The 12,617-nt window shown below is 39.9% G+C and overlaps 1 protein-coding gene across 3 annotated transcripts in view; it reads right to left on the bottom strand.

Moving 5' to 3' along the window:
* The window catches only part of tpo (thyroid peroxidase), a 36,752-nt gene that overhangs the window by 7,962 nt on the left and 16,173 nt on the right, over positions 1-12,617 (bottom strand). For 2 of the 3 annotated variants that reach the window (XM_061795105.1, XM_061795103.1), the window contains exons 2-7: positions 10,625-10,706; positions 10,336-10,496; positions 10,052-10,181; positions 6,883-7,012; positions 5,695-5,883; positions 1,056-1,541 (exon numbers count right to left, since the gene is read on the bottom strand). In XM_061795105.1, the coding sequence (XP_061651089.1) occupies positions 1,056-1,541; positions 5,695-5,883; positions 6,883-7,012; positions 10,052-10,181; positions 10,336-10,496; positions 10,625-10,706 (1,178 nt within the window). Of the gene's footprint in view, positions 1-1,055; positions 1,542-5,694; positions 5,884-6,882; positions 7,013-10,051; positions 10,182-10,335; positions 10,497-10,624; positions 10,707-12,352; positions 12,418-12,617 lie in introns of those variants that run through there. The other variant, XM_061795104.1, reaches the window with a different exon arrangement.

Below are 12,617 nucleotides of genomic sequence, written 5' to 3'. Positions count from 1 at the left end.
AATACACACACACATACACACACACACACAAAAAGAGAGAGACAGAGAGGAAAGGAAGAGAGATATGTTCCACTGTGTATTTGCAAATATAATAACTGAGCCTATAACATAATAATATCATAATACCACATTATTTAACTTTTTATTTTCGGATGTAACTGTGAAAATCCATACGTCTCCATTTATGTCTCTCTTTCTCTCGCCCACCCTCTCTCCATGTATTTGTTTATTTCACCTGATGATTAGCATGATCTCTAGTCCTGTCTGCTGCTCCTTAGCCTTTCAAGCTATCTCCAAATGCAGTGGTTGTGACAGGTTCAGCACTTTTATTACGTTATTGACCAGTTATTATGTTATGGGCCTATTACATTTAAAAAATAAATAAATAAATAAAAACAATTCATAATGGGCTTCTACATTGGCAATGGCCACACAAGGCTCAGAACTTTGTGTTTTAAACATCATTGGTTCTCTGTTTCAGGTATCTTTGTTTTTTTGCTTGAAACAGTCAACACAGCTCACAATGCAATGCTAAAGCTGGCGGTGGCCATTTAGGGCGAGCAGTATCCACAGTGAATGTAAACAATGTTGTACCTGAAAAGGCTCAGTCACTGCACAGTGATTTGCTTGCGAACCCACTGTTATTTCATCATCATAAATTGCATTTTCACTTATTTCTACATTGCACAGTATTTATTTTTAACCTCAAAATGAGGTAAATATAAAGTCGTGCTGAGGCTGGAACGGATTCATGACATTTCCATTCATTTCAATGGGAAACGCAACAAATTAAATTCATAACCCATTGTTCCACTGTATTCACTTCATATTAAGAAAAAACGGAAAACCGTCTTGTTTGTTTTACTTTAAACAGTGGTTAACTTTTCCTAAACTTGTGTAAGAAATGTGATCGATGAGGTGCATCTGTGCATCTTCGCTACTGTATGTCATTGAAGTCCTACAGTAAATGGAACGAAATCAGTGATAACATCATAATCTGTCAGGACAGTTAATTTATCAACAACATTTTATTTCTGTGCAGAAATGTACTTTACCTGGTGCAGAGCCCCAATAATCTTGCGTGTTTCTTCGTATATGGTCTCCGCATTCCAGTGACCGTTGACGTGTTTAAGTGTCTCTGCTATTTGATTGTGTTGCCTCAGCCACAGCATATGCAAACTGGCCAGAGGCAGGCCCTCGTTGACCCGGCTGTCACCAGCGCAGAAACATGCCAAATTTTCCTCACTATGAAGACAGGCTGATTGCAGAGATTCTTTGAAAGGTAGGTATGGTCTTCCTTTGCTGTCCTTAAAGTGATCATTAACAGTTAGTTTCCCATTAAGCCCGCAGAGATCTCGAAGAAAGTGATTCACTTTTGGACAAGAGCCATACACAACAGAACCATCAATGAAGGATGAGATGGCATTCATCTGTTGTTGCTGCAAGGCTTGGGAGATGTCAGGCCCAAAGCTGTTGAAGCAAGCTGGCAAAGAGCGATTGAAAGGCATGCAGGTTTGTGTACTTGAGAGGATATCATGCTCCTGCAGAAAAAAAGGAAATTATAATACATTATTGCTTAGAGTAAGAATGCAATTTATTGTGAATACATTTTATTATTGACAACGTAACGTTGTTTTATAGTGAGTTGTATTTGCCCTCAGGGGACTGGTTTGAACAGTGAAACCAATTAAATGTATAATCACAAGGGGTGTAGCGGACCAGTATGCAGAAAAGCACCTTTCAATCTGTATTTTGGTTTTCAGGTCATGATTTGGTTTACATTGGGTATAGTAAAGGCAGAAAAATGCAAAAAAAATCGAGTAATCTTTTGTGAAACAATAACGGGATATACAGCGGATGAATTAAGTATTTAACACGTCACCATGTTTCTCACTAAATATATTTCCAAAGGTGCTATTGATATGAAATTTTGACCAGATGGTGGGAACAACCCAGGTAATCCATTCATACAAAGAAAGTAGAACAAATAAGATCAGAAATTAAGCTGTGTGTAATACTGTGAAATGACACAGAGAAAAAGTATAGAACACAAGAAGAAAGGGAGATGCAAAAATGCATGGAAAGCCAAGACAACACCTACAATCTATCACTGAACAAACAGCAATCCAGCCCCTTGTCAGTGCAAATGAATATCAGCTGTTTCAGTCCTAATTGATGGCCTACAAAAAGCTTTCATTGCCAAGGTGTGAGTCAAGACACATCTCATGATGGGGAAGAGGAAAGAGCTTTCTCAAGATCATTGCAAAGTAATTGTTGCAAAACATAACGATGGCATTGGTTACAGGCGCATATCTAAGCTTCGGAATCTTCCAGTGAGCACGGTTGGGGCCATAATACGTACATGGGAAGCCAATCATACCACCATAAATTTGCCTCGATCAGGTGCTCCTTGCAAGATTTCTGACAGAGGAGTGCAAAGAAAAATCAGAAGAGTTGTCCAAGAGCCAAGGACCACCTGTGGAGAGCTTCAAAAAGACCTGGAATTAGCAGGTACTGTTGTACAGGGAAAACAGTGAGTAATGTACTCTGCTGTCATGGCCTGTATGCACGCTCACCAAGACACCATTGCTGAAAAAAAAGCATGTCGAAGCTCGTTTAAAGTTTGCTAAACAACAGTTAAATACTGGGAGAATATAGTCTGGTCGGATGGGAGCAAAATTGAACTGTTTGGATGCCATAATGCACACCACGTTTGGAAGAGAAATGGCACTGCATGTCATGATGGTGTGGGACAAAGCAAATGCTACTGATAAAGTGCACATTATTAAAGGAAGGATGAATGAGCCTATGTACCGAGCCATTCCTGACAAAAATATCTACGAGGATGATGAAAATGAAACGAGAGTGGACATTTCAGCAGGATAATGATCCAAAACATACTGCCAAGGAAACTCTCAATTGGTTTCAATGGAAAAAAAATAAAGCTGCTAGAATGGCCCAGCCAATACTCACCTGACTTGAATCCAATCGGAAATCTATGGAAAGAACTGAAACTCAAGGTCCATAAAAGAAGCCCACGGAACCTTCAACATTTGAAGACTGCTTATGTGGAGTAATGGGCCAAAATCACAGAAGACCAATGCATGCGACTAGTTTCTCCATACAGGAGGCGTCTTGAAGCTGTCATTGCAAACAACAGCTTTTGTCCATCCATCCATCCATCTATCCATTTTCTGAGCCGCTTATCCTCACAAGGGTCGGGGGAGTGCTGGAGCCTATCCCAGCTATCATCGGGGAGGAGGCGGGGTACACCCTGAACTGGTTGCCAGCCAATCGCAGGGCACATATAAACAAACAACCATTTGCAACTGCATTCACACCTACGGGTAATTTAGAGTCTTCAATAGAGCTACCAGGCATGTTTTTGGGATGTGGGAGGAAACCTGAGTGCCCGGAGAAAACCCACGCAGGCACGGGGAGAACATGGAAACTCCACACAGGCGGGGCCGGGGATTGAAGCCCGGACCTCAGAACTGTTAGGTAGACGCTCTAACCAGTCGTCCACTGTGTCGCCAAAAGCTTTTGTACAGAGTATTAAAAAACACCAGTTGGCATGTTCAAAACTTTTTTTTTCCCCTCTGTCATTTCACATTATTACACATAACCTAATCCATCCATCCATTTTCTGAGCCGCTTCTCCTCACTAGGGTCGCGGGCGTGCTGGAGCCTATCCCAGCTGTCATCGGGCAGGAGGCGGGGTACACCCTGAACTGGTTGCCAGCCAATCGCAGGGCACATAGAAACTAACAACCATTCGCACTCACAGTCATGCCTACGGGCAATTTAGAGTCTCCAATTAATGCATGTTTTTGGGATGTGGGAGGAAACCGGAGTGCCCGGAGAAAACCCACGCAGGCACGGGGAGAACATGCAAACTCCACACAGGCGGGGACGGGGATTGAACCCCGCACCTCAGAACTGTGAGGCTGACGCTCTAACCAGTTGGCCACCGTGCCGCCACATAACCTAATTTCTAAGCTTATTTTTTCTACTTTCTTTGCATGTATGGATTACTTGGGTTTTTCCCAACATCTGATGAAATTTTCATGTCAAAAGCACCTTTGGAAATATATTTCGTGAGAAAAATAGTGACGTGTTAAATACTTACTTCAGCCGCCGTAATTGTATTTCTTTTCATTTTAGGAAAGTGCAACATGCTTAGTTTTTCAGAATTTTTGGAAATAAATGATGCAGACAACAGTACAACAGTAATAGTTTGAACAGTGTGAATTATTTACACTTTTGAGGGTACCATCAGTTACCTTGGAGCCTAATAATGAACTCGGCGGGCTACATTTTGTAAACAGGTAAATGTACACAGAAAGGTCTGATCTGAGATTAAAACACAGCAGCATTCAGTCACTCAGATGCCTACAGTCGATAAAATGAACTAACTTATTACGTCTCATCGAATGCACATTGAGTGATATCAGGAGCGTAATTTAATGTTAAACAAGAAAGGCAGTAAAGTATCTGATAAACAATCATGATATACAATAACCCGTGTTCCAAATTATTAGGCATGTGATGTTTTTGTTCAATTTTATCATAATCCACTGTAACATGATGCACAAATTGAATATTAACACCATAAAGTTAGAAATTGTACTTAAATAATAATAAAAAATGCATTGGAAGATTACATGCAAATGTTTGTACTTAAAAGTTTAATACAACTGAACTGTACTTTAAAGGTGTACTGTATTTGAAAAGTAAAAAATTGTACATCTTATATGCATAGCTAAACGCTTCATTCTAACATATTTTGTTATATTTCATATTTTAAGTCCAGGTCACTCCCGCGACCCTAGTGAGGATAAGCGGCTCAGTGTAAATTTTAATTAGTTTATCCAGTGATTCTTTCGCCTACCACTAGAGGGAGACCATGTACCACTAGTTGTACTTGTACCACACTTAGAGAATCACCGGTCTATGTGATTTACAGTGAATCCAATTTTGACTCAACATTTACATCAGGTTCTAATATAAAAACGTGGAGTTTTTTTTTTAAATAAATATTATCAAGGATGACTACACTGTTTTCTTTTCAAAAAATATTTACAAATACAGTGTTCTGAATTATTAAGCTAAATATATTTTAGGTTGTAAACAACCCTGAACTAAATCTGTTATCTTTCTTTTCATCAAAATGCTGTTTCAAACTAAAAACACCTTTGTTGATCAAGTTACTCGATAACTTAGGAGCCCCTCTTTGATGTAAATTTAATAACTCTCTCATTCATTGAAATTGTAAGTCCATGCATAGTTTCTGTCTGTATCTGATTTAAAAATTTAAGAATTTCCTCCGAGAGTTGCTGTCTCATGACTTGTATGACAATTACTGCATTTCAAATGGCAAATTTCTCATATTTTGTGTTTCTGTTCCTTTTGCGATTTCCATGCCTTTCATCAGCAGAAAGATACTTCTTTTCTCCCATTATGTATTAAAAATGAGACTAGCTTCTAAGTAATTTAATTCCCCTTCTAATTGAAGACTTCAATTAGTCTCATCTGTGGGACTAACTATCAAACATGTTGAGATTACAGTTCTAAATGCCCAGAACAAACAAAATATGCAAAATAATCCACAGAAAAGCAAAAACTCATTTGGAGCCCAGCACCACAATGGATTGGAAAAGGTGCTGCGCAATGTTTGTTGGAGTTGGAGTTTACCTGGATTGGAAAGCAGGGATACATATTTTTACAAGTGTTCAGGCAGTCATCTCCAGGTTTCCCAGGGCTTTGAGGAGTCAGCGTTATGTCATGGTCAATGTACTGGCCCCACTCCACAAGCATATGAGAGTAGGTATCATCTTTACATTTGATAGCGCTCTCCATGATGTTTCTGCTGACTTCCTTTGGCTGTTGACATTTAACATTAAATATAGTGAGTACTTTCATTTACAACAGACCTGAATTATTTTTTTTTTTCCTGGGGTAAAAATATGCCAGGAGTTAAAAGGCACAATATACCTTTATACTCCCCTCCAAAAAAATTGGAACAGTGAGGCCATTCCCTTTACTTTTACAAAAAAATCTTTTGACATCAAATCATGTATATAAAACAGATCAAAAGTTCATCTTAGATTGGACTGCAACATTATTTGAAATGGAAAATCCCTTTTTTAGCTCAGCAAAGGTAATGATACAGATAGACTTGTACGAGACTGAAGTGAATACGACTAGGAACTGGCCTCACTGTTCCAATAGTTTTGGAGGGGAGTGTATAAATTGTTGGTGCAAATGATTGCAAATTCAATAACTAGGTTAAATTATAGGCAATAACAAATAAGTTAGGGGCTCTGAACTGTAAGTTTCAGCAAGCGCCTTGTCTCAAATGTCAGATTTCACCGAGTGGAGAGCAACTAGTTCGAAAACTGTCATGTAATAAAAAAACTAAAACAACTAAAATAAAATACAAAATCTTGAACCATAAGTAACATGGAAACATTTTTTATGAATTATCTCCTACACCTTGTGTGACTTAAACATAGTAAAAACAAATACTGGACATAATAGGACAAGACCCTCAGTTTGACTGTGTGATGAGTGCATATTAAAACTGACATTCAATGCAAAAGAAATAACTTTTGACTAGTGGGACAAAAATCATTTCAAGCTATATGTCTTATAATATACATAATAATAAAGATAATTAATATTATATAAAGCAATGTCTTTTAATGCATAAACCTACTGTATTAAAACAATCATGTGACCTCTGCTTTTAAATTACTGCTGTAAAACTGGTCTCGGAAATTCATTGACTGCTACATTAACTGAAACATGCAGGTTAAGCATGCTGCATTTATTTTTTTATTTGATCACGGAGACAATTTTGAAAATAATTGTGCAGATTACCATGGGGAGCTGGAACCCATTATAGAGCCTTCCTCTGTTCCAACCTTTGGGTTGTCGCACTCCATCTTCATAGTGAGGTGGAAGCCACCTTACCAAAGGGATGTTGGCTGCTCCCCACAGATGATTGTACCTGGCAAAATAACAAACATCAAGATAGGCACGGACAACCACTCACACTGACATTCACACCATCACTGAGTGAGAACTGAAGCCACACTGCCCGCACAAGTCAGGCGAATGTACCACTACACCATCAGTGATTGGACACCTCCATCATGGCACTTATTATATCAGACAATGGCAAATCATACAAGATTTTGGTTGAGCCAAGGACAGGCACGTGCACACATGGACATTAAAGTGGGCTTGAGCCTCTGCCCTTTTTATTCCGTTTTTTTTTTTTTTTTTTTTTTATAAATGAGGTTCTCTCTCTTACATATACCTCGCTGCTTTGACACAACTCCACTCTCCAAAAAAAATCTAAATAAAAAAAAAAAGAAAACCAAATAGCTGGTCGGAAATGACACTCAATGTGTATCTATAATCTGTAAAATCCTACAGGTAAATACAGTTAGGTGTATCTCATTATGTCATGTCTAAAACACCACATTGAAATGTGAATTGTGTCCTAGATAATGAAAATGTGCTAATTTGCATATATTTGCAATTGCCAATGCATTTCAGGGAAAAAGAATCAGGGAAAACAAATCACCAAAGAACTTCTTCAGTTATCAGAGAGAATATCTTGAAGTTTGTTTCGTGATTTAAGGAGAAGTCTGCACATACACAGAGACAGAGGTAAGTTAAACAAATTCCTTCTAAATATGTAAAGTATATAGGCAAATGTATTCGCTCTCCTGCCTTTGACTCAAATATGAATTTAAGTCACATCCCATTCTTAATCCATAGGGTTTTGCAGCGTACATTGGTTTTGGATAAAAACGTAATTCGTTTGGAAAAGAAATACGTCGGAAGGTAACGCCTGCGTTTACTTCCGGTTTCGTTAGACGTAAGTCAAACTTTACAATCGACCTATCTTTGTCTCAAAAAGGAGCACCACGTCTCTTTTTATATGTGTAAAATTTAGGAAAAGTGACGAAAAAAACCTCGATCAATCTCAGTGCTACATGAAGGCTGCTACATGAATGAAATACGAGTTCTCGATTACAGCGGTTTCACTGTTTCCCTCAAACACACAAAAATAACACAGGAAGTGGAATTTTATAGAAAATGTAATTAAATCTAAAAGGGAAAACTACAGGGAAACAATGCAGAGGGGCTTGATTACAAAGGGTGCAGATAAACATTCATAAAGCAGGCCAAACTTGTGATGCAAGTGAGAATGTGCGTTGACCAATGCAAGGGCTGGGAATTTCTGTGACTGTTATTGTAATCCAAATCTGCACCAATTTGTATTTAGGAAACAGCACGCTGTACTCACGTGGCGTAGAACAGAATTTAGGCAGGCTGGGCAGTCTTCCCAGTGGATGGGCCGGGGCGCCGAACAGGTGGATTTGAAGGAAAAGGACAACAAAAAGGTGTTTAAGTGCAGGGTGGCCGGAGTGCTTGGGGTGGCATTGGTCCGCCATGTGCTCAGGGAAGACTTGCGCCGCAATTCCTTCCTAACGGCTCTTTATCCGTAAGATGCCCCACACACACAAAAGTGTAGTTTCAGGCGCAGGCAGAGTGCTTCTCCGGTCTGCGCTTGTTGGCGCGGCGAGGAAGGTTCAGTGCGTCTCCGCCACCTCGTGGTGAGAGGCGGGGCTCCCTGGCTGAGCACCAGTGTCTCCGGCCAGACACCAGTTTGCAGTAACTCTCAAATGCCAGCCGGTGTCGCCTGTGTTCCATCAATTGTCCCAGAGCGTTTGGCCACTTCTCACATTTAAAAATGTGAATGAATGAATGAAATTACAAGAGGTGCCCTTTTTCTCACTTGAGCCTCCGCCCCCAAAATGTTTGTGCACGTCCCTGGCCAAGGATTAACTCTGGGTGTATTTTGCCTCTTCTTCAGTGTAACGGACATACTCTTGCCCGATGACCCCTAAACTCCAGACCGAGCTGCATCGCTGTCCCCGCTCCCCCGCCGTGGCAGACGACCACAGGGATGCCAGCTTTAACTTCACACACGGACGCTAAATGAATTACAAGTCTTAAGTAGCATCAAAGCTGATACACAGGCACTGGTTTCTCACCCGGATGCTAAATTATTAACTTCCACTCCCAGCTAGCCTGAAGAGGCTCCCCCAACAAAGACTTCTCTTTCGTGCTGTGCTCAGTGACTTGCTCCTCCGGGCTGAGGCAATGGATGGAGACTAGCGACACCCACAGGTCGTGGAAATCCACTGCAACCCCGGATTAACTAATCACAATCTTCACTGTACTTGAATGTTATTTAATATTGTAAGAACTTTAGATGAACGCGACCAGGGTTACCATTGGAATATCGCCACTAGTGATTGTATTTCTGCTAATTTGAATGTCTGATGTCAAATCTGTTTGTCAACTGAGCCGAATGAAATGTTTTACCCCACACAACACAAATACCACATTGCAAATAATACAGTGTTCTCAACAACCACATACAGTTGAAACATTCGTTATAAGGATTGAAGAGGATGTGCGTGTGACAATGCAAGGCTGGAAAATGGTCTCCTTATCTTAAATCCAATAATGAATATTTTATTCCACTTTGTTTAAACCACAAAATAATCCTAAAATGGAAAAGTGACATTCAGAGGCAGTCCATCTTCCCTTTTGTTCCCCTTGGCGGCTGGCCATAAAGGCTGGAGCCCCCTTTGTTGGCGGGCTCTCGTTCGACCAGTGCGGACCGGACCGGCAGAACATTCGGAAGCTCAACCAGCCTGCCTCAATCGTGTTCAACACATGTAAATCCGACTTGCGGTCTACTAAAAGTACAGATTAGTGAATATTTGGGTTTAAATTATCGAGATCAGGAACCCCCAACTATATGCATTGTCACTACACGTTCATTCCACGCTCACATCACAAGTCAGTCTCTTTTGCAAATGTTCGTCTGTCCTTTGTTTTGTTTTGTTTTCCTGCATTGTTTCCCTTGTAGATTCCTTGTAGATGTGAAGTAAGTGCAGTTGCTTCATGATAAAACTTTTGGATATTTCTGTGGATCAAAGCAATGAGATCCGTTAACTACCTGTTGTTGCACATGCCACTGATGGAACGATACTTGCTGAGGTGACTATACTGGCAGATGGCTGGATGCACTGGAGGTGGACATCCTGACAGCTCTGCGATCAGCTCCACATGCTCCCAGGAAAGTAAACCTTTGTCAAAAGAGACATTTCATAGATTTATTAGAGCATCAGAGGGAAAAACAGCAGCCTGTCTCACAAGAAGTGAAATGACTAAACATTGTCTTGCCTCAAGTGTTTTATTATTATTATTATTATATTTTCTTACTATTAAAAGTGAGCCTACCTGTTTCTGTGATATCCCTTTTATACCTCTGCTTCAATTTTTTGTGAAGCTCTTGCAGAGTTGATTGGAAAACCTCAGCAGCATGTCCTATCTCTTGGGTCTCTGTCTCAGTTTGTCGATGGAACGTAAAGCCACGGATGGAGGTCACGGGTGAACTTCGCCTATGCAAACAAAGTAAACGAGAAAGAAAATATGTACAGCAGTTTTATGTGGGTCCCTTTGGGCAGGTATTTTACTATAGAAACAGTAACTTACAATAAGATAGCGATTCATTTTGCTTGTTGATTACCTTTGTCTGGTTTGAAAGGCTTTTTCATCAAGAAGACGACTTTCTTGAAATGATGAGATTATCAGTTTTTTAATGGATGTTGCTGTTGGGTATATTACAAAACACAGTTTGAAAGAGTGCATATTGTAAATCAGTTCACATGAATTGCATGCAAATGTAGGGTAAATACAAACACAAAAGTTGTACTTTATTTTGTTAAAACACATTGTACGATTTTAGCTTTCTAACCAATCCCTATTTGGCATATAATTATTTTTGTAAGATTAATAACACCAAAATATTTGGAAGATGATGGAAGATAACTGAAGTGGCTTATAACAGAAACCATTCTTTGACAATAATATTGTTATCCATATTTCTTGCTCTGTCAATGTATTGCGCATAGACCCTTTCCAAAACAATTTTAATTTCATGGAAAAGTTTATTTCCATAATTCCATCCAAAAAGTTAAACTTTCATAGATGATAGATTGTGCTATATGGCAGGCCGAAACACATATACAGACCATTTCCAAAGAAATGTAATTTCATGGAAAAGTTTATTTAGTTCCATAATTACATTCAAAAAGTTAAACTTTCATAGGTTATAGATTCAGGGCCCACAATTTAAACAATTTCAAGTATTTATTTGTTTATTTTTTCATAATTTGGGCTTCCAGCTCATAAAACCCACAACATCGGGAATTCAAAAAAAATAAAACATTGAAGAAATCACCATTTACTTCACAGTTTTTGTAGAAAAAAAAGAAAGAAATTAGGGTCACATATGGTCCTTTCAAAACGATATTGTTAATCTTCAATACTTAGTTGGGAATCCCTTTGCTTTAATCACTGCCTCGATGCATTGTGGCATTGAGGCAATCAGCCTGTGGCATTGCCTGGGAGTTATGGAAGCCCAGATTTCCTTGATGCTTGCTGTCAGTTCTTCTTTGTTTTTGTTTTTGTTTTTGTTTTGTTTTGTTTTTGGGTCTGGTCCCCCTCATTTTCCTCTTGATAACACACCATAGATTCTCAATGGGGTTTACATCCGACAAGTTGGCTGGCCAGTCAAGCACTGTGATGGCATGGGCATCAAACCAGGTTTTGGTGCTTCTGGTGGTATAGGCATGGGCCAGGTCCTGCTGGAAAATGAAATCTGCACCTCCATCCAGATCCTCAGCAGAAGGAATCAGGAGGTCGTCTAAAACATTCTAGTACACTGTTGCGGTGACATTGGATTCAAGAAAGCAGAGTTTAGCAAGACCTGCACTGGACATTGCTGACTGTGGATATTTCCCACTGGACCTCAAGCAGCGTGTGTTCTATTCTTCACCAGTCTTCCTCGAAACCTTTGGACCTTGATTCTCGAATGAAAGGCACAATTTACTTTCATCGGAAAAGAGGACCTCGGACCACTGGCCAACAGTCCAGTCCTTCTTCTCCTTGGCCCAGTTGAGACGCTTCTTACGTTGTCAGAAGTGGCTTGACCCGAGGAGCCCGTCAGTTGTAGCCCAGCTCTGAATGTGGTGGTTTTTGAAGCTGTGACTCCCGCCTCATTCCACTCTTTCTGGATCTCTGCAAGATTCTTGAATCTTCTCTGTTTGATTATCTGATGAAGCCCGCCGTCATTTCCTTTGCTGGTGCATCTTCTCCTGTCACATTTTGTCCTTCCACTCGACTTTCCATTGGCATGCTTGGACACAACACTGTGAACAGCCAGCCTCCTTAGCTATAAACCTTTGCGGCTTACCCATCCTATGAAGAGTATCAATGATGGTCTTCTGGGCAGTTGTCAAGTCTGCAGTCTTCCCCATATTGAACCCAACTGAGACAACTGAACCAAACAGAAGCAATTTAATGACACCTGGGGAAACCGTTGCAGGTGCTTTGAGTTTAGTAGATGATTAGTGTGTGACACTCCATTTAAAACATTTATGGCCTGCAAAATTTAGGCTGATTTCTTCACATTATTCTAATTTTTGGAATTCCTGATTTTGTGGGTTTTATGAGCTGGA

This window comes from Phyllopteryx taeniolatus, chromosome 13 (genome assembly GCF_024500385.1).
Source record: "Phyllopteryx taeniolatus isolate TA_2022b chromosome 13, UOR_Ptae_1.2, whole genome shotgun sequence".
Classification (NCBI taxonomy): domain Eukaryota; kingdom Metazoa; phylum Chordata; class Actinopteri; order Syngnathiformes; family Syngnathidae; genus Phyllopteryx; species Phyllopteryx taeniolatus.
The sequence above is the reverse complement of the archived record's forward strand: the minus strand, read 5'-3'. Positions and strand labels throughout refer to the sequence as shown.